The sequence below is a fragment of the Fomitopsis serialis genome (genome assembly GCF_022376445.1).
Source record: "Fomitopsis serialis strain Sig1Antser10 chromosome Unknown B0H18scaffold_7, whole genome shotgun sequence".
Classification (NCBI taxonomy): domain Eukaryota; kingdom Fungi; phylum Basidiomycota; class Agaricomycetes; order Polyporales; family Fomitopsidaceae; genus Fomitopsis; species Fomitopsis serialis.
In genome coordinates this window covers 631,307-649,916 of record NW_025954967.1, presented here as the reverse complement: position 1 = coordinate 649,916, position 18,610 = coordinate 631,307, and the positions used below count along the sequence as shown (strand labels likewise).

At 54.2% G+C, this 18,610-nt stretch overlaps 6 protein-coding genes across 6 annotated transcripts; all 6 read left to right on the top strand.

The window, feature by feature from the left end:
• Window positions 1–2,377: 2,377 nt before the first annotated feature.
• B0H18DRAFT_870188 (NCS cytosine-purine permease) lies at window positions 2,378–4,874 on the top strand (the record flags this gene model as incomplete). Its single annotated transcript, XM_048040077.1, has 11 exons — window positions 2,378–2,519; window positions 2,570–2,660; window positions 2,714–2,821; window positions 2,871–2,930; window positions 3,464–3,586; window positions 3,643–3,679; window positions 3,738–3,769; window positions 3,819–4,025; window positions 4,076–4,121; window positions 4,174–4,448; window positions 4,499–4,874. The coding sequence occupies 11 exons, from the start codon at window positions 2,378–2,380 to the stop codon at window positions 4,872–4,874; spliced, it is 1,497 nt and encodes a 498-aa protein (XP_047898173.1).
• Window positions 4,719–5,464, top strand: B0H18DRAFT_982800 (uncharacterized protein). The gene is made up of 2 exons (XM_048044560.1): window positions 4,719–4,889; window positions 4,943–5,464. The coding sequence occupies exon 2, from the start codon at window positions 5,159–5,161 to the stop codon at window positions 5,357–5,359; it is 201 nt and encodes a 66-aa protein (XP_047898172.1). The 5' UTR covers window positions 4,719–4,889; window positions 4,943–5,158; the 3' UTR covers window positions 5,360–5,464.
• Window positions 5,465–5,525: 61 nt separating this feature from the next.
• B0H18DRAFT_982796 (FAD binding domain-containing protein) lies at window positions 5,526–8,000 on the top strand. The gene is made up of 6 exons (XM_048044559.1): window positions 5,526–5,823; window positions 5,884–6,152; window positions 6,203–6,379; window positions 6,433–6,566; window positions 6,596–6,873; window positions 6,950–8,000. Exons 2-6 carry the CDS (start codon window positions 6,010–6,012, stop codon window positions 7,859–7,861), a joined length of 1,644 nt encoding a protein of 547 aa, XP_047898171.1. The 5' UTR covers window positions 5,526–5,823; window positions 5,884–6,009; the 3' UTR covers window positions 7,862–8,000.
• Window positions 8,001–10,852: 2,852 nt separating this feature from the next.
• On the top strand, window positions 10,853–12,129 carry B0H18DRAFT_1208019 (uncharacterized protein; the record flags this gene model as incomplete). The annotated part of the gene is made up of 4 exons (XM_048036247.1): window positions 10,853–10,947; window positions 11,006–11,204; window positions 11,264–11,604; window positions 11,673–12,129. The coding sequence occupies exons 1-4, from the start codon at window positions 10,925–10,927 to the stop codon at window positions 12,127–12,129; spliced, it is 1,020 nt and encodes a 339-aa protein (XP_047898170.1). The 5' UTR covers window positions 10,853–10,924.
• A 1,511-nt stretch (window positions 12,130–13,640) lies between these two features.
• Window positions 13,641–15,861, top strand: B0H18DRAFT_606264 (uncharacterized protein). The gene is made up of 5 exons (XM_048038765.1): window positions 13,641–14,340; window positions 14,393–14,584; window positions 14,644–14,845; window positions 14,900–15,258; window positions 15,324–15,861. Exons 1-5 carry the CDS (start codon window positions 14,057–14,059, stop codon window positions 15,751–15,753), a joined length of 1,467 nt encoding a protein of 488 aa, XP_047898169.1. The 5' UTR covers window positions 13,641–14,056; the 3' UTR covers window positions 15,754–15,861.
• An 828-nt stretch (window positions 15,862–16,689) lies between these two features.
• Window positions 16,690–18,319, top strand: B0H18DRAFT_606246 (uncharacterized protein). The gene is made up of 3 exons (XM_048038764.1): window positions 16,690–16,802; window positions 16,860–17,630; window positions 17,689–18,319. Exons 2-3 carry the CDS (start codon window positions 17,056–17,058, stop codon window positions 18,227–18,229), a joined length of 1,116 nt encoding a protein of 371 aa, XP_047898168.1. The 5' UTR covers window positions 16,690–16,802; window positions 16,860–17,055; the 3' UTR covers window positions 18,230–18,319.
• Window positions 18,320–18,610: the final 291 nt, after the last annotated feature.

Genomic DNA, 18,610 nt, shown 5'->3' with positions numbered 1-18,610 from the left:
GCTACGAAGTGGATCCATTCCGAGTCGTAGATGATGCCCATAGACATGGCACAAGCTGGGAGCGTCGTCGCGCTTGAATGAACAGCCGAGTCATGACAGGATGACGTTGTTCCATCGTTGTCCCGAGAGTTAAACCACGATTGGATCATGGATTCCAAACTCAATTCACTCGACAACGCCAGGTTACGACGAGTCTGTAGCAAATCCTCTCTGTTCGACCCCGGATCGTTGTCGACAGGCCATCGTGAAGGCCCCTTCATGCAGAGCATCACCGCCGGATTGATAGCACTAATGGGTGTATGGGCGAGATGTTCTAGGGATGCTGACGTCGACGGTCCTATCGGATAGTAGATGATGGCACAATCAATGGATCGTACTGAATCCTCGGCGTGCTGAATATCCAAGACCCCCAGGGCTTCCCTGATGATCGTACTCGGAGTCAGTTGCTACTTGCGTTGTAAGGTTTACGTTTTAAATTTTACCTGCGCACGTAGGTGCAAGGTACACCATCCAAAGCCATGGCAATGGTATGCTCGGCCAAGACCTCTGAACCTTGATATTGCAATACTTGCGCCACTTGGTGAAGTGACATGTGGGTATTGTAAACCACAGAGTCGTCGTCTTGGTTTATGTATTCCCCGTCATCATTACGCATGAACATGAGGCGCTCAGCGGCAAGAGAAAAGTGCGGTGACGTATCATGAGCCGCACGATTAATCAATTCTTCGTCGGTCAAGAGACGGAGCTCCTCTTCGATGCAGCCGAGGTGGAGACGAACGATAGCCCTGCTATATTCTCTTGTCATAGTCGGAGAGTAGCAGATACCCGCCTCTACCTCCGAGTCGTTCTGATAACCATACAGCTGATCAGGAATGCAATCATGAATGTCGAACAGACTGGGACTGACCAACATCCAAGTAGATGGTACGTCGAGTGTCTGGTTCCATGACGACTTCAAGATGTGTAAATAATCGAAGTGATGATGGAGCCGCGTTCGAAGAGTCTGGTCCAAAGAATCGATTGACCAGATCGAGGCGAAGGTCCAATCCAAAGGCGCCATGACTGTATTGAACTTGCGGTATCAGGTAGCGAATCGAGTTTCATGCGAGCAGAGAGAACGTGGAGACTCACCACTGGTGCCAGCGAAGATATATGGTGCGTGAATTATGAATCTAAAAAAGGACGTGCGCGGTGTTGCCTGCGCCAGTGGTACATATGACTCACTGCAATGCTGGTGGCAGGTTCACTCAGACGTGCCTTGGCAATGGACGTGCCGCAGTATTTTGCTCTTGAGAGTCTTCTGAATCTCCGCGCTCGCTTCGTACGTGCGAGCCGGCGTCAAGCACGGCTCCTTGACGGCACCCACATGCACAACTTCAAGAGGTCTGAACTTGGTCCATGACATTCCAACTCTGCCACCTCCGTACTCGACATGGCTATATTCGCAGTGCAACAGATCGTCTCATTAACTAAGACAGCCTGGGCGTGAAACTGAAAGGAGCGGCAGAACTTAGTAGAAGGGCGAGACGTGCGTGGCTGTCTACCGTGTTTACTGGTGGAATGAGCTAATGGTGATAGCTTAATGAAGGACCCAAAACGCACGTCGCTGCTATTCTCAAGCAGTAGTACGAGTATTCGCGTGCTGGGCGTCACTTTTGAATAGGCAGCGTGTAGCCGAGGGTATGTCACGTCGTCACTCACGATGCCAGTCTTCGCCTCTGTATTTGAACATCAACGCTCGTCGCCAAACCGAGATCCGTCTCTGGCTCACAATCATCTCTTTCATCGCATAACCTGGCGTTCGTCCTCACCCGTATAGACATTAGCGGCGGTTGCGACCATCTCACATGCCACTACCAAAGTGGACTTTCGCTTCAATTGACGATCGCAACAAGCTTGCTTCTTCCGTTCATCAGTACTTATCCCGCAGCGACTCAACGGGTCTCACCAGGCTGAGCAGGCTTCAAGATTTAATATTTGTTCCCCGTTTGAAACCGGGCAACAATTTTATTTCTGCCAGTCATCCGACTCATCGAGTCAGGACTTCCGCCCCGCCCAACCCGCGCCGTCGGCATTCTGCTCTCCACAGCTTGGCCCCGGATGACTTCTCTACACGACCGCCACCCGGCATCGCCGACAACACTCGTCACAGCGAAGGTCAGATAGAGGTACTACTAGTGGGGACGTTGACAACCGTGAGTAGTGTTCGTCTTCGGGATGCGGCCTGGAGCGCCGTTAAGGAGCCCTCACTCGGAACCTTCTCCCGGGCTATGTATATACTAGCGGATCTCCAGCCGGTTGCTTATCATATCCCCCCGCTGCTTGTCCAGGACTATAGCTCACCTAGTTGTCGACGCAAGCACAACGAACGCCTCTCATGAGCCAGGAAGAGAAGTTCGACGCCGTTACGGACTCGGAGAAGGATGTCGGGTCACTCGTGGGCGATCTGCACAACAACCAGCTGTTTGCGAAGACCCGGTGGAGTCGGCAGTTGCTGAGATGGGGGGTGGAGGAAAGAGGTGCGTGGTACGGCGACTGACGCAGAACGCCCGAACTCACTGCGTGCAAGGCATCCTTCCCGTCCCTCCGGAAGAGCGGACGGATAGACACTACAGCAAAGTCTTCTTTGTTTTCCTCTCCGCAAACTTCAACATCCTCTCGTGCGTTCTTGCCACGACTCGGTTCCACGCCTCCCTTTAAGTCGGTACCTCAGATTCTCGGCCGGTACGCTGGGACCGATCGCATACGGACTCGGGCTCCGGGACACATGCCTGGTCATCCTCTTCTTCAACCTCCTAACGAACATACCTCCGGCATACCTGTGTGTACGACCTATTCTCCTTCGTGATCTTTATCTCATGCCATCCTAGCGCGACGTTCGGCCCCAGGTTAGGCCTCCGGCAGATGTGTCAAGCACGTTACAGTTTCGGGTGCGTCATTCAAGCTAGGTTCACAACCTTGGGCCTCGCCCAAAAAGCGCGTCTGGGCACGGAGGTCGTCGGACGTGCGATCCAGACACTGTGCCGCTTACAGCTCATGCCACCTCGCCGAAAAGTGTGTACAGGCGGGGTTCGTCGGCCTTGGTATTATTTGGTCTCCCGCACCAACATTCTATCATAACGAGCAGCGTCGGGAGTGAACAAGACCAAGACTTGAAGCCGAGGTCGACCGGCAGAGCGTGCGGATCACCTGAGAACAAGGCCAGACGAAGGCCCGACGCTCTCCGCCTGTGCACACATTCTCGGGAGGGGGCCTAGCAATATCGAAATAGCTGTAACCTGGGCCACCATAGCCAAGGTTGCGGCTGCCTGGCTCAGCCTGGCCATCGGAGTCCGCTGCGGCCGGCGTGAACCCATATCGCCCGCTGGACTCCGCCTATGTGTGCTTGGGATGCGCGGGGCCCGACGATGCGGACTTAACTGTCAGTAACTGTTTGCGACCTCACGCTGACAGCCAAACCCAGGTATTTTGGCGTTATCATTATGAGCCTCTTTGGCATGGCGACGGGGATGGGATACAACATCCTGAATTGTATTCTTGGAGGCCAAACATTATCAAGTGTATCGAATGGACATCTCAGTTGGACGTGCGTTGCTTCCTCTCACGGATGATAACTTGTGCTCACCATGCTTTGTGCGCCAGGGTCGGAATTGTAATCATTGCCCTAATCTCGCTCTTCGTACGATCCCATTCTCTGACGATGCGTGTCGACTTGTCTAATAATTTGGTCACCACAGGTCTCTTTCTGTGGCTATAAGGTCCTCGTATGGTGCGTCCCTGCATGCATCGCGCTGTCGCTGCCGCTGACCTCGGGGCAGGTACGAGCGCCTGATGTGGATACCAGTGCTCGTCGCATACGTCGTCGCCGTTGGACTCGGGGGCAAGCACCTCATCAACCCTCCGCCGGCAGAACCGGCGACCGCAGCCGACATCTTGAGTTTCGCCTCGGTCATCGCGGGCTTTGTGATCAGTTATGGGCCGTGCAGCTCGGACTACACGCTCTATTACACACCGGACGTCCCAGCGTGAGTCCCTCGTAGTCGAGGCTATGGCTATCCGCTTACAGACGATTCAGTTGGAAGGTCTTCATGTACACTTACCTCGGGCTGAACGTCCCCATCGTACGTCGCGCCGGACACGTTTCGCAAGCCGGGCCCTGACCTCGACCTGCAGATCACCCTCCAATGTCTCGGCGCCTCGTTCGCCGTGGCCGCGTCCACGGTGCCCGCGTGGAACGACGGGTATACCAACGGCAACGTCGGCGGGCTGCTCGAGGCGGTCCTCAGCCCCGTAGGCAACTTTGGCAAGTTCCTGACGGTCATGCTCGCGCTCAGCGCGACGGGGAACATCGCGATCACGCTCTACTCGTTCTGCATGTCCTTCCAGGTGTTCATCCCGCAGGCGATCCTCGTCCCGCGGTACTTCTTCTCCGTGCTTGCCACCGCGATGTACGTCCTCCCTAGTTCCATGCGTATGCATCGATCTGACGCCCGCGCAGCGTCATCCCGCTGTCGATCGTGGGCCAGCACAAGTTCTACGACACGCTGAGCAACTTCCTCGGGCTGATCGGCTACTGGACGAGCGCGTTTTGCGCCGTCGTGATCGTCGAGCACCTCGTCATCCGCCGCGGCGCCTTCGCGAACTACGACCTGCGCTGCTGGAACGACTACCGGCGGCTGCCGCTCGGGCTCGCGGCCATCGGCGCGTGCCTGCTCACGGTCGGGCTGATCGTGCCGTCGATGGGCCAGGTGTGGTTCGTCGGCCCGTTCGCGCGGACGACGGGCGACATCGGGTTCGAGCTGGCGTTCGTGGCGACGGCGCTGTTTTATGTCCCGCTGAGGATGCTGGAGTTGAGGTTTAGGGAGTTGGTGTAGGGTGCGGCTTGATTGGTGTGTGTGCGGCAAAAAGAGTCGGTTCTGCTGACGGATAATTGATATTCTAGAAGTACTCACTTGAGACTGTGCTTATATGGAAACTGGACCATGAAATATGCGTAACTCACTCGAAGGTTTCGAGTTCTTCCATCGTTACTTTCATCAGGCGACGTAGCGTGACGTTATCCGGCACATGTTTGTGACAGACCGCGTCGTCGCCGCTCAGCCCACTGCTGCCCAAAGTCCCACAACCTCGCTTCCACTTTCAGTCGGTCCCTGCATCAATGACCAACGGTTACCCAAGTTTGTCTCCTGTGACCGTTGCGCGTTCTGACTGTGATTACGCGGATTTCAGAATATATGAAGTCAGCAGCAGTCGTACGCTAGGTGTGTCACGGCGCCGGCTGTTTCACCGACTGCTATGCTTAGACGTCAATCTACTTCGTGTCTCTAGTGATACTATGCTCAGGCTCCGCGCGCAATGAGGTCCGTCTTCAGCATACGGGTTCCATCCTTAGCAGTAGCACTGCTTCTGCGCATCGTGTACTGAAACCGGCAGTCCTTTTTCTATCCCACTAAATACCAGTCGACCGACCTGGTCCGGATGTTCCCCACATGCTGATTGCACGTTTCTCATCGGCGTCTGGCGGAAGTGAGTCCATGATTGAAATTCGCCCTGCTTGAGTACGCTCGAGCGCTCATCGAGGTGGATCTTGCCTTGAGGCTTCAAGCTTCACAGCACTTATGAAGCCCGACACTGCGGCATCGAGCATTATCTCCCAGGACGCCAACGATCAGCGCTGCAGCATGCAATCTCCCATGAAACACTCGCCATCCCCACTGTTGGCGGAATCCGAGTCTGTCGATGTTCTCATCGTCGGCGGCGGACCTACCGCCCTTGTCATCGCCCTGATGCTCATCAGGAATGGCGTACGAGCTTTGGTAGTAGGTGTGTGCTCTATGCTTACGTGCGGATTCACCGTTCACCTCGCTGACTGTCATTCGTCAGAACAACATGCTAGAGATCAGCAGACTCTGTATGGCCGCGCTTGCGTCCTCTATCCGCGATCGCTGGAGCTCTTGGACATGATCGGTGTGTACGATAGAATAGCTGATATTGGTTTCATAAGTCAATATGTACGTTATTTCAAGCTGCCAGGGGGTATTTGATCCCTTGTGTAGGGGATCAGTCACCGTAAAAGATGGTCAGGCCACGGCTTCGCGAGGCTGGGGCTGGATAGAGAAAGCAGTCGCCGGCAAGACTTATTTCGACTTCTGGTGCGTACATATGTGCCTCATCCTATGATGACTGTAGTGATTAGGCACAGCATGTGCATCCGCCAGCGATACGTAGAAGACGCAATGCTCAGTGCAATCGCAGAGCTGAACGAAGATGCTGTCCGACCATCCGTCAAGCTTATGGACTACAGCGTCGATGAATCATCTGATCACCCCGTTGCAGCCACCCTTCAGGTAAAAGAAGGCCAGTTGGTTCGTGTGCGCTGGTGAGTGCGACGTGAGGTCGACTAAGTTGGTCCTCACCAAGTGTCGTGGGTAGCAAGTATCTGGTTGGCGCCGATGGCGGCCGGTCCACCGTTCGCGCTCTCAGTAATATCGCCTTCCCCGGCGTGTCGTCCCCACACAAGTGGGTTCGGCTCGACGCTATTGTCAAGACGGACTTGCCTCACCGCCGTGGCTCGCCGTCTCCATCGAGACGAAAGAACACGGAAACGTCCTCTGGATTCCGACAGACAACGGCAGGACACGCATTGGTTTCGTGCTCAAGAATGAGTTGTACGGTGTCGATGGAATGGGTGTCACGGCTGACGTTGTGATGGAGGAGGCGAAGAAAGCCCTGCAGCCCAATTCATTGGAGTTCCTCCAGCTGGACTGGTGGACCGTGTATGCCGTAGGCCAGCGCGCGGCGGAGCAGTTCAAGAAAGGTCGTGTGTTCTTGGCAGGAGATGCTGCCCACACACATTCGTCTGGCTCAGGTCAGGTGAGTATGTGCTGAATCTTTGCAATGTCACTGTATACCGCTGTTCCGAGGCAGCTGATCTAGCGAATTCCCGCAGGGCATGAATACGGGTATACAAGATGCTACGAACCTCGCCTGGAAGCTGGCCGGCGTCGTGAAAGGCTGGTACAAGGAGGAAATCCTGGAGGTCTACGACTCCGAGCGTCGTGCATTAGCCCAGCACCTCATCGAGCTTGATAAGGAAACCTCATCCCTCATCTCAGGCAAGATTCCCGCACGATTCAACGCACTGCCGGACGCCAATGTCAATGACTACCTGTACAATGTCTTTGAAGAGAGTGCGGCCGTCAACGTCGGTCTAGGGATCTCGTACCCCGAGAATCTACTCAACCAGACCTACCCAGGCCCTGGCAATGGCCCTTCCGCGACGGTTTCGGTGGGTCACCGTGGTCCTGACGCGGCACTCTTCCGTCCCGGCGCAAAGCTCCCGCGCAGGCTACATGAACTCACCGCGTCGGCCGGGAACAGGTTTACCATTCTCGTATTCGCGGGAGCAGTACGCCCTGTGGATGATTTCATGAAGCTCGATGAGGCAAGTGCCGCGAGGTATCGGGAGCTCAGACAACATGTTGACTCTGAGGCGTCGTTTACGCGCACCCTGGCGGATGTCTTCGTTTTCCTGTCCATCGTGCGAGGCGAAGGAGTCTTGCAGCCTGCGGAGGCCCTCGGAGTCTCTCCTCTTGGGAAAATGGCCTACGACCACTCGGGCGACGCGTACGATAAGTACGGTGTGCGAGCTGCAGAGGGCGCTCTAGTGGTGCTCCGACCCGACGGTATCGTGGGCTTCGTTGCACCTCTTGACATGGACGGCATGCAAGCCGTAGGTCGGTACTTCCAGACTTTTGTCAACGGCAGAGCGATCCGCCAGCAGGCTATGTCGCGAGATACTGGGCATACCATCGGTGAGATGTCGGTGGAGGGTCAGGAGGAATCCACAAGGCTTGTGTAACAGTAGCGGCGAGTGGTCAGTCTCTAGGCTTGATAGGCTACGTTCGCCTGCTATGTAGTAGCCCATCATGTTGGTATCCATACGGGATCTTGAACGAACATTAGGTCGGATGGACGAATAGCGGCAGGTCGCGCCACCCTAAGTACACACCGAACATACTACTGAGTCCGTCTCATCAAAGCGATACTTCAAACTGATGTTTCAGCATGTATACATGCTGTTCGATGAACAGCAGTGCTTGGAAGATGGCGAGCCGGTTTGGGATGCTCATCGGCAGCTCGCATGCCATTCTCCTGACTGGTGCACTGATGAACTTCCAGTTGAACTGCTTGATGGATTGCGAGTACTCGATGGCTGGAAAATTGATGTCCACCCAGAAGAGCCGCTGCTGTCACGTAGAGAACGCTGAAGGCGAAGAACTTCCTGTCCAGTTGGACTGCGGCGTCCGCCTCCGTGAGCTTGCGATCGAGCCTCCACCCTTGTTTCTTGCAATGTTGCACAGCGAGAAGGGTCATAGTCCGGTGCAGCACTTCAGTCATGTGTCGCCGTGCAGTCATGACAGCGCGGCAGGCATATCGGTATCGCCAAGGAGGAAAACCGCCAGAGGCAGGCAGCCATGACGAGCAACCATGTCCTGTCAGTCCGATAACCCTCAGCACGCGTCAACAGTTGCCAGAGTCGACATAGTCATACCGTTTCACCAGTGTGGTATGGCAGTCCAATACGGATAATGCGGGCCGAAAATCTCAGGATCGCGTCTCCGATGAGGCATTCAGAAGCCAATTCGCGAGCCAGTTGTTGGGAACGAGCACAACAATGGACAAGACTTAGTATCCACATATCTGCTCCTCGGTCCAATCATCTCGACTGAATAGGCGTGGCACATATTCCGGGTAATCTTCAGGTGTACCAAGGCCCAGCCACGACTTATTCATGGTATTACCATTGAAGTCCTCCATAGCCATACCCTCGGTGCAGTCACGGTGCTGACATTCAACTCCAACTTCTCTACGCTTGTCCAAAATTGAACACATCCGACGACGCCACTGACCCTGAGCTGCAAGTGACTTCCAAAAGACTTGAGACATCCATGGCACCTACACACTGGACTTTTGCCTCCGCCTGGTCAATAAGCTCACTGGACAGTGCTCTCCAAACACAGCTCCGAGATCAAATTGCCTATTCACTACGCTTGAAGTCGTTGTGGGATGGAAAACTTGAGGTGCCTCGGTCTGGATGGTGGTCAGTTGACTCTAATGCCCATCAAACTTACTGCCTTAGAGCATCACTAATCAGTTGGTGTATCAGGACGAGGTGGAGGATGACAGCAAATGCTACTATCGGACTCGTGTGAGAGAGTTCAGCAGGACAATTATCCGCCTCCATCTCGGTTGCATCGCGGAGGACCTCATTCATTTGACTGAGGAGGACCTTGTTGAACGCGCAGACTCGGATCATGACTCCCCGAGTCTACACTTCTTCCTTGCTGCTGAACGCCATACCTACAATGACAGTGCCGACTGGGTATATGCATGGAATAGCGACAAATCAATACATAGGACCCATATGTCAATCCACCAGGTGGCACAAATATTGCAGTATGAGGGCTCGGAGATCCTGGCTGAGCATGCCATTACCACGGCTCTCGATGGTGTACCCTGTACCTATGTCCGGAGGTGCGTCCTATATGTGTAGTATATACCAATCATCTGTGAGCAGCGATTGACTCCGAGTTTGCTCATCAGGGAGAATGTGGGTTTTCGTCACACCAAGGACTCGGATCTCAAAACGCTGGGAGGACACATTGATTGTGCCGTCATCTACTATCCGATAGCGCCGTCAACATCAAGGTCTCTAGAACGTCTTGCCTCCACGCCTATCAGTGCTACCAGTCCGGCATTTGCTCTCTGCGCGAAGGGGCCCGCACAATGGCCAAGTGATGATTACTCAAAGTCGGCGACTCGAGAGGACCTGCCCTCTGTGCTTCGGAGCCTCGCACTGTCAGCGGAGTTGAGTTTGGTAGCTATTGTCCAGTCATGGTCCCGCTACCGGAACCACGACGACCAAGGAGCCACGACACCATTATGCGAACGCGGTGACTCCGGCACCGGAACTATGGTTGACGTCCCAGTCTGTGCAATCCTGAATTTCGGCCTCATCTACGACTCGGAGTGTATCCATCTTGTCGCGCACATTCCTTATGACACCGAACACGGGTATCGCTACCTGTCCTTACTCCTGGACACCCTACCTTTCCCCTGTCGATGCATGGGAAGCGTCACCGAATTCATTCGTGGACGTTATCGGGTTGCGCTGGCTTTGCTCTCGCTGCAGCATCACATCTTTCGTTTGGCGACACTGCTTGAGCGCGCCCACCGGCCCAAATATGTTCAAGGAGCGCAGGAGTCAGGTCTACGAAGTCTACTTGCAGATCGGTCATCAGACCTCGATACACTGGCACGCAGCGAGACATCGTCCCGCCCTGATGGCCCGCGCCCCAATATTAGGGAACTTCAGAACAAATACCGGCAGATGCTCTTGCAGCCGGCTGCTACACCAGCGCCGACGGTAGCACCGTCCGACTTCGATGATCCTCCCGACTCGGAAGACCCTCCCAACACGGATGATCCTCCCAGATTGGATACTAGGAGTTTGAAGGAGATCAAAGAAATCGAGTGGCCGAAACGTCAGGCTATGGTGCATGCCTGGTTACTTGGTCTGCAACTTGTTGAAGACGACAATCATACGGAAACAATAGATGTGGCATCTCTTCAGAGGTGATCTACCCTATGACGCGCATTGTAATGGTTTTGTTCACTGACTGTCTAATACAGTGCCCCACCGCCGAGTGCAGATGTTACAGAATCCGATACTAGCCATTGGCATCATGGCCAGGGCTACCAAGCGCACGAATTCGATGATGCAGCGAACACACAGATTCGGCTTGGCAGAGACCGCGACTCATCTTGCGGTCGTGGTGCTGTCGATACTGACCTACCAGTGATACCGGCCAAAGCTACTTCTCACGCTGCGACCACATGTGTCAGTGGCCTTTGCAAGAATATGTCCAACATCGAGGATATTTGGTCCGTCACTTCAGTAAGCCGCCCTACAATCGGAGCCTCTACTGAGACAGACTCGCAGGTTCGTTTCTACCACCGATGGCCAATATAAAACCATTACACCGACATGGGAATTCCAAAGTCTCGGATGGAGTACATCAGAGGGTGCCTCCCAGTTGCTAGACGAGTACTTCTCGTATGCTTCCTCAGGGTTCTTCGCGTCCAAAACGATAAAATCCAATGCGGCAGTGATTCCCGTACTACGTCACTTCAGACAAGAGGTACATTCGACAAATTCTAACAAAATGCGATGTCCTGAAAGCATAGAACGTGTTTCCAGGATGACGTGGATGCACAGCACATAAAGGAAAATGCCACGCAATTGAGGCTAGGACGGCTGAGGATAATCATGGGCTTCCTCAATCAACATACTTCCGAGAAGTCGTGGTTGGGTGCCGAGTCGCCTGAGGAATACTCCGAACATATACCACGACTTTTCGTCCGAGACGATGCAACCGCCGAAGATCAAATAAGTGGCTTGCTCAGTCTTGTCTATTCTGGAGCACCGTCTCAGCAGTTAGCTCGGGAGCTAGCTTCTGAACGGCTTGTTGGAGAAATGATTCGCAAGATCTTCGGCCCACACTGTCCATATTGGACTTCCGTTCCACAACTAGTTGATAGGTACGACCATGTTTTTGCACACGGCTTGCGATGAATACTCATGGTGCTGTATTATGATTGTTTCCCAGTGACATGACTGCTCGTCATGGCTGCCTGCCTCTAGTATTTTTTCTCCTCGGTGACCCTGATATGTCCGGTGATGCCGTCATGACCGCACGCCAGCGCATGGCTGGAGCACTGCATCGAACGCTGACCTTCCTCGTATTGGAACATCACAAGGGGCAAGGTTGGAGACTCGACCGGGAGCTCACGGAATCGGATTACTCCGTGCAATTGAACGAGAGCTTTTTCGTCTTCAGCGTCCTCTACAGCAGACAGTTTTTCAGAGTCGACGTCAACTTTCCGGTCATTCACAAATCGGCATCTACACAGCGGTACGAATGGAGGTTTATCAATGCGGCGGTCATGGAAAGGAAATGCAAAGCGCCTCTGGACGCGGATAGTCGGTTAGCCGTTCTTCAGGCACTGCTGTTTATCGAGCAGCATATCTGCTTGCTCAAAGAAGAGCTCAGGGTTGCAATGTAATCTCGAATGTATGGCATGTTCAACTTGTGTATTGGCCGATTCTGAGGGAGCCCCGGATATCGTTTAACTATACATCGAACGGCGTTGAGTCGCTGTCTACATATCTAACAACTAGCATGCCATCGAGTTCAGTAATACTACGTTTGGGGTGTACGGTGTACATACTTATGTACATAAGTATACGGTGTACATAATTATATACCTAAGTACCAAGTTGTACGTGCGAGCCGGCGTCAAGCACGGCTCCTTGACGGCACCCACATGCACAACTTCAAGAGGTCTGAACTTGGTCCATGACATTCCAACTCTGCCACCTCCGTACTCGACATGGCTATATTCGCAGTGCAACAGATCTTCTCATGGGGAAAGGCAGCCTGGGCGTGAAACTGAAAGGAGCGGCAGAACTTAGTAGAAGGGCGAGACGTGCGTGGCTGTCTACCGTGTTTACTGGTGGAATGAGCTAATGGTGATAGCTTAATGAAGGACCCAAAACGCACGTCGCTGCTATTCTCAAGCAGTAGTACGAGTATTCGCGTGCTGGGCGTCACTTTTGAATAGGCAGCGTGTAGCCGAGGGTATGTCACGATGCCAGTCTTCGCCTCTGTATTTGAACATCAACGCTCGTCGCCAAACCGAGATCCGTCTCTGGCTCACAATCATCTCTTTCATCGCATAACCTGGCGTTCGTCCTCACCCGTATAGACATTAGCGGCGGTTGCGACCATCTCACATGCCACTACCAAAGTGGACTTTCGCTTCAATTGAGTCGCTGGATTCTCTGGATGATGCAGTGAAAGGGCGTTGTCAGCATCAGATCGAATACATAGAGAGCTTTAGGGCCTATTACCGACAGACAAGGCTGGAAATTCCCCAAGTCTGGATGGTACCGGAACTACCGGTATGTATCCGAGTCAATTTGACCTCGACACCCATCTGCGAAATGATTGAGTCTGATTATCCCGGCGGATGCAACAGATACAACGGGAGGCAAGTATAGCCTTCGAGTGGACGGAGGAAAGACAGTTCAATTTGGAGCTCCTCCTTGGTCAACTCCGTCATATCCCGGACGAACTTGTCTATGTAACGGACGAAGAGCTCTTTCAACGACTGCCTTGCGATTCCGCAGTGCTGCTTAGCTTCTGTCTATCTGCTGAACGTCATAAGCACACACGTTATTACGATTCCGACGGCGGGGCAGAGGAAGCGGTATGCAAAACACATATGTCACTGTACCAAGTGACCCAAGTGCTGCAGTACCGGGACTCGGAAACCGTGGCCGAGCACGCTATGGCCCCCATTGCCACGGCATTCGACGGTATTCCTGGTTCCTATGTTCGAAGGTGAGTCCCACCTGAGTCCATTCGCCTTCCCTTCTCAAAGCAGTCTCAGGCAGAATCTCGGCGTGATGGGACTTGACGACACTCTCGCTGAGGACATCGGATCCATCGATTGCGCCGTTCTGTTCTATCCCACAGGACCATCTACACCGAGATCTCTAGAGCAGCTTGCGTATACGCCTATCAGTGCCGTTAACCCAGCTCTTCTTCTGTGTGCAAAGGGTCCCACACGGTGGCCTGACAAGTACGAACACTCCACTGAGGAACTTCCGTCGACCTTATGCAATCTCGCTCGTTTGGCCGAAGTCAGTCTAGCTTCAATGGTGCACGCGCGCCCCACAACCGCAAATACACAAGAGGAGGCCGATCCACAGGACTTCCTGCTGACGATGGGCCTGGTATATGACTCGGAATGCATCCGCCTGGTGGCGCACATTCCGTACGCCGTCGCAAATGGCTACAACTATCTGTCATTGCTATTTGACACACTCCCATTCCCGTGTCGATGTGTAGGGAGCGCCAGCGAATTCGTCCGAGGGCGTTCTCGAGTCGCGCTTGCCTTGCTGTCTATGTAGCAGCACATCTTCCGCATGGTGACCCACCTGGAGAGCGTCGAGTACCCAGAGAGCCTTGAGGCTCAGCGGTCAGTCATGCGCGATCTGCTTGTGGACAGATTTGCGGAAACTCGCATGGAATCCGATATGCCGACCCCAACGGACGTGTCAGACCAAGAGTTAGACGACCGCATTTTCACTCAAGGCCGTCCCGGTCCAGATACGTTTCAAGCTTACGAGCATAGCATCGAGCGCATAAACCCTGTTGTTCATGCCTGGATACTTGGGCAGCATGTAGGACAACAATCTGCGGGTGAAGGGTAAGCTATTTGTCACGTCGACTATGATGTTTCATCACTAAAGCCATACTAGGTTTGATCCACCGCCGAGCCACGTCAGTCCAAAGATAACGTCGGAGAATGCTTGCGAGAACATCCAATATACACCCATACCTCCCATCGATCGGCGTCGCGGGGGTCTGCAAGTGGATATAGCTCAGCCGAAACAGGTCGCAGAACATGTACGGAATGTGTTGAGTCTCGCTCAACTCGAGTGTGAGAATCTGTAGGAGTTGTCCAATTGTCTTGCGTGTGCATGTGAGATTCATGAAGTCCTTCGTGCAGCCCTCCCGACGTCATTCTTGGCTCGACAACATTGAGTAGTATCTGGGAATACAAGGAGTTGGATTGGGAGAGTCCGCATAATCGGGACGCCAGCTGGTATTCTCTCGCTAAGCGGTATTGGTCAGAATCCTGGGGCTACGTGGATACAACCTTCATTCAAAGAGGCGTACACCCGGTACCAGTCCCATCCGACTACCAAGAGGTATGGTCCCGCGAATGTGTATGCAGCATTGCAGACTGACGATACCTATATTAGACATCTGTCTTGGCAGGCAAGGCTATGCCTGCGGACAATGCCTCTCAATTGACGACAAATCTCATGAAAGTTATCATGGCTTTCTTCCATCGACGTGCCGTCAGCATGCGCACTACCTTGGGATGCGCGTGGCTAGAGGTGTTCGACGGGTCCCATGAGTATCATGCGCACGTACCCAGGCTTTACGTTCGGAGTGACGTGACGGATGAACAGAAGGCCAGCCTCCTGCCTTTGTTTTATCCGTGTTCTCTGTCCCAACAGCTCGCTCGAGAACTCGCGTCAGAAAGGCTCATCGGGGAGACGATTGAGCAAATGCTCAGACCGCAATCCAAGTTTTGGACCTTCATAAGCTCGACAGGGTACGTCTAGTCTTGCTGCTCTTTCAGTCCCGCGGACACTGATGCATTGTCGCCGGGTCAATCAGGGTCCCAGCTGTCAGAAGTGACTGCATCCCACTGGCTGTTGTTCTCCACGGCGATCCTGATATGAAAGGCGACGACGTGATGGCCGCACGCAAGCTCATGACTCGAGCACTTCACGGGACATTGACGTTGCTTACTATGCGACATTACAAGAATCAAGGCTGGGATTTTGACCGCCGTTTGACCCAAGCAGATGCGCGTGTCCAGCTAGACGAACAGTATTTCGTGTTCAGCGTGCTCTATAGCAGGCAGCTATTTGAGATTGACATCAACTTCCCAGTGCTCGCGTGGGACAAGAAGATGGAACGAAGCAAATGGACCTTCGTCAACGCCCCGGTGATGAACAAGGAATGCACGCACCCTATGTACATGCACTACAAGGTGGACCTCTTTATGCGCTCTTATACATTGAACAGCATATCTACTTGTTGAGCAATTGGCTCGGACTCGGTCGAACTTGAAGGAGATAGGTGTCGTACAGTTCAATTATCACACCTTCCATCCCAGTAGGCGTTACGATTGGGATGCGAGTGTAATGACAATGATTTTTTTCTACAAGGATGTGAGAGAATTTTTTGCGGACTGAGTACCCAATATTCAATTTTCGATACTCAGGCCAAGGTGCCTCACCGAGTCGGAGCAACCTAAACCTACTGTCCGCCTACAGTCGCTTACGTACTGGGAATCAACTGCAACGAGCGCCTGAAGGCGGTTTTGCACTTCAACGTTTCAACGTCAACCACTATCTACGCCAAATCTACGCACATACTTTTCTGTTTGCCTGCTCATCATCGCCATGCACATACTTATGGAGTCAGACACGCGGAGCTCTTGCACCTCTGGCGCCGACTCATAGTGCAAATGGAGTCGCAATACCTCGCATGACATGGTCAGTCAGGACACGGATCGGCCGCACGACCCCCAGCATTGCGATTCTCCGGCTGCCCGTCAGCTTCCTTCGCCCGATGCAACAATACTGAAAAGGGCACTGGTGGCTCTTGCTCTCTCGGCGCATCGAGCACTAGCACGACTGTACATTATACGACCGTCCTCCCCCCCCCGTCAAAGAGGTCGTGTTTGTTTCCTATGGGATACCAGTGTCTGTAAGTCCCTCGCTGGCTCTGTGCACAACGATACTGAATCTCGTCATTTATCCTTTCCATGGGCACGTCAACGCGCAGAGCATATCATCCGTATTCGCCACAGATACGACATCTTCGATGATCCGGGCGGTGGTGATATTCCTGGCGAGTGCGCCCTGACGACTAGCGTAATCAGTGCACCTATAACGCACGCGATGTGTGCCACGTCGCGCACGCTACGAGTTCAAAGTGGGGCTCGGGGTGTTCCACCTCCTACAGCGACATTCTCGGCATGTACTGGGACCCGCTCGCAATGCAGCAGCAGTCCTCATGGAGGGAGACGAACTGGGGCAGCGTTGACCGGAATGGGAGGAGCTGCAGAACTTACAAGGATGAGACGTGCGTAGTTGTCTGATCATCCTAATTCTCATGCTGACGGGAGGGATACGCTCACAGTACCATGTTGTCAATGTGAAATAGGTGAGTTTCGAGTTCGACGTCTCCGCTCCGTGGATCACGCAACAGACGAATGACGATCTCCCAGGGAAACAAAGCTCCTTCAAGACCTAAAAACTCACTTTTGACTTGCGCTGTGCTCGTATCAAGCTGTACCAGATACGGGAAGATCTGGCAGTGCTGAAGCTGAAGGCATATGATATCTCTGCGGGACCTGAAGAGGTCTACGAGGCTTCACCGGTCTACGAGGCTTCACCGACATTCTGTCCACATCGTTAAGGAACAACACACGCGAGCACAATTGCGATCGTGCCGGAGCGATGGATTGGTTTGCGGACGCGGACGCACAAAGCCCTCAGTCAGGTGGCGCAGATCGTGGCGAGGCACTCTTTTACCTCAGCGTTCGACGGTGTGCATGGCGTGTCTATACGGAGATGGGTCGTCCAAACTGGGGCGATCTGGTTCACCCTCCACATCCTCGCGTCCTTCCCCCACAATTTCTGGTCTCTCTACCCCACCGCCGACCGCGAATTCCTTCAAGAGCGCAAAGTCTCGCCGACAATCATCGATATGCTACTTACCTAGCGATAACGCGCCGTCGTGGTCGCTACGCTCCCCGACTACCACTGCATTGCCGTCGCTGAGGCGGAGCGCGTCCGTAACACAACCTGCGAGAAGTCCGTCTGCGGCCGGTGACAGACGGAGTCTTGGATGCTCGGACGAGCTGCAGTCACCGCGGGTAGATCGTGGACCACTCACTCTCACGGAGAAGTACGTCGATCCTCTGTATTCTATGCTGATTGAGTGCGCGGAATTGACGCGAGTCTAGACACGCGGATCTATTGCAATTCATCGCGCAGAAGGAATCCAAATGCCTTGAGCTGCGCTCACAACTGGCCGTGCACGAGGCCGAGCTCTCACAGCTGAAGCGGAAGTGGGAGCGCATCGTCAGTCGCGGCATGGACCGCGCGACCTCCAGCACTCCCAGCTCTTCGGTCGCCAGCCCGCTTTCACCGCTTGACGGTATCAAGGAGGGCGTACAGGGTGTGGGCCGCCTAATTCTCGGCGATGTCTCCTCCCCCACCGCATCGTCACCAACAGTGCAGTCTGTCGCCGGCTTCACGACGATGTCGAGTGCAGCCGCACACCGCTCGCGGGGGCATGCCAACTCTCAGAGCACGTCCTCCGTGTCTACAACAGGTACGACCTCGACGAGCGTGCGTCTCTCCCAGTCGTCAGTATCGTCGCTCGCTTTCGACGAGCCTCCCCGAGAGCTGGACGAAAAGGGCGAGGAGCGGGAGGAGCCTGGAGATCTCCCCTGCGAGTGTGTTGCATGTCGCGAAGCTGCATCGGCGCAAGTCGCGGGATAGCGCGCCTCTCCCGGACTCGCCGACGACGCCGAATGCGGCGTCGTCCACGCCAGCCAGCAAACGCGCAAGTCTGAACTTGTCGTCGGGCCTCCCATCCCCCGCCATACCCGGTATGGGCACGCTCGCGGTACAGCCAATCTCCACGTGGATGGAGACGATCGGGAGCAGCGTCGAGCGAAGATGGGACGAACTGCAGAATGCAAGACGTGTGTGATCCTTCTGCTTATTCGTCTGCACGCGCTGACTGACGTGGTGTGTTGACGTCGCCAGGTTCACCAAGGGCCAGAAGCGCGCGTTGGTGCTGCTCTTGAACGTGTCGCGGTCGCTCTTCTCTGCGCTCGCGTCGCCCGGGCCAGCGTCGAGCAGCTCCGTGTCGATATC

What these genes read in the sequence shown, in the direction of transcription:
- B0H18DRAFT_982800 (XM_048044560.1), top strand. Translation starts at nt 5,159, where the DNA reads ATGACCAACGGTTACCCAAGTTTGTCTCCTGTGACCGTTGCGCGTTCT.
- B0H18DRAFT_606246 (XM_048038764.1), top strand. Translation starts at nt 17,056, where the DNA reads ATGATATCTCTGCGGGACCTGAAGAGGTCTACGAGGCTTCACCGGTCT. An exon ending in CCACTCACTCTCACGGAGAA is followed by an intron (nt 17,631 to 17,688) that starts GTACGTCGATCC and finishes ACGCGAGTCTAG; the next exon opens with ACACGCGGATCTATTGCAAT.
- B0H18DRAFT_982796 (XM_048044559.1), top strand. Translation starts at nt 6,010, where the DNA reads ATGTACGTTATTTCAAGCTGCCAGGGGGTATTTGATCCCTTGTGTAGG. An exon ending in AAGACTTATTTCGACTTCTG is followed by an intron (nt 6,153 to 6,202) that starts GTGCGTACATAT and finishes GATTAGGCACAG; the next exon opens with CATGTGCATCCGCCAGCGAT. An exon ending in GACGGACTTGCCTCACCGCC is followed by an intron (nt 6,567 to 6,595) that starts GTGGCTCGCCGT and finishes TCGAGACGAAAG; the next exon opens with AACACGGAAACGTCCTCTGG.
- B0H18DRAFT_606264 (XM_048038765.1), top strand. Translation starts at nt 14,057, where the DNA reads ATGGTGACCCACCTGGAGAGCGTCGAGTACCCAGAGAGCCTTGAGGCT. An exon ending in CAACTCGAGTGTGAGAATCT is followed by an intron (nt 14,585 to 14,643) that starts GTAGGAGTTGTC and finishes TCCTTCGTGCAG; the next exon opens with CCCTCCCGACGTCATTCTTG. An exon ending in ACCTTCATAAGCTCGACAGG is followed by an intron (nt 15,259 to 15,323) that starts GTACGTCTAGTC and finishes CGGGTCAATCAG; the next exon opens with GGTCCCAGCTGTCAGAAGTG.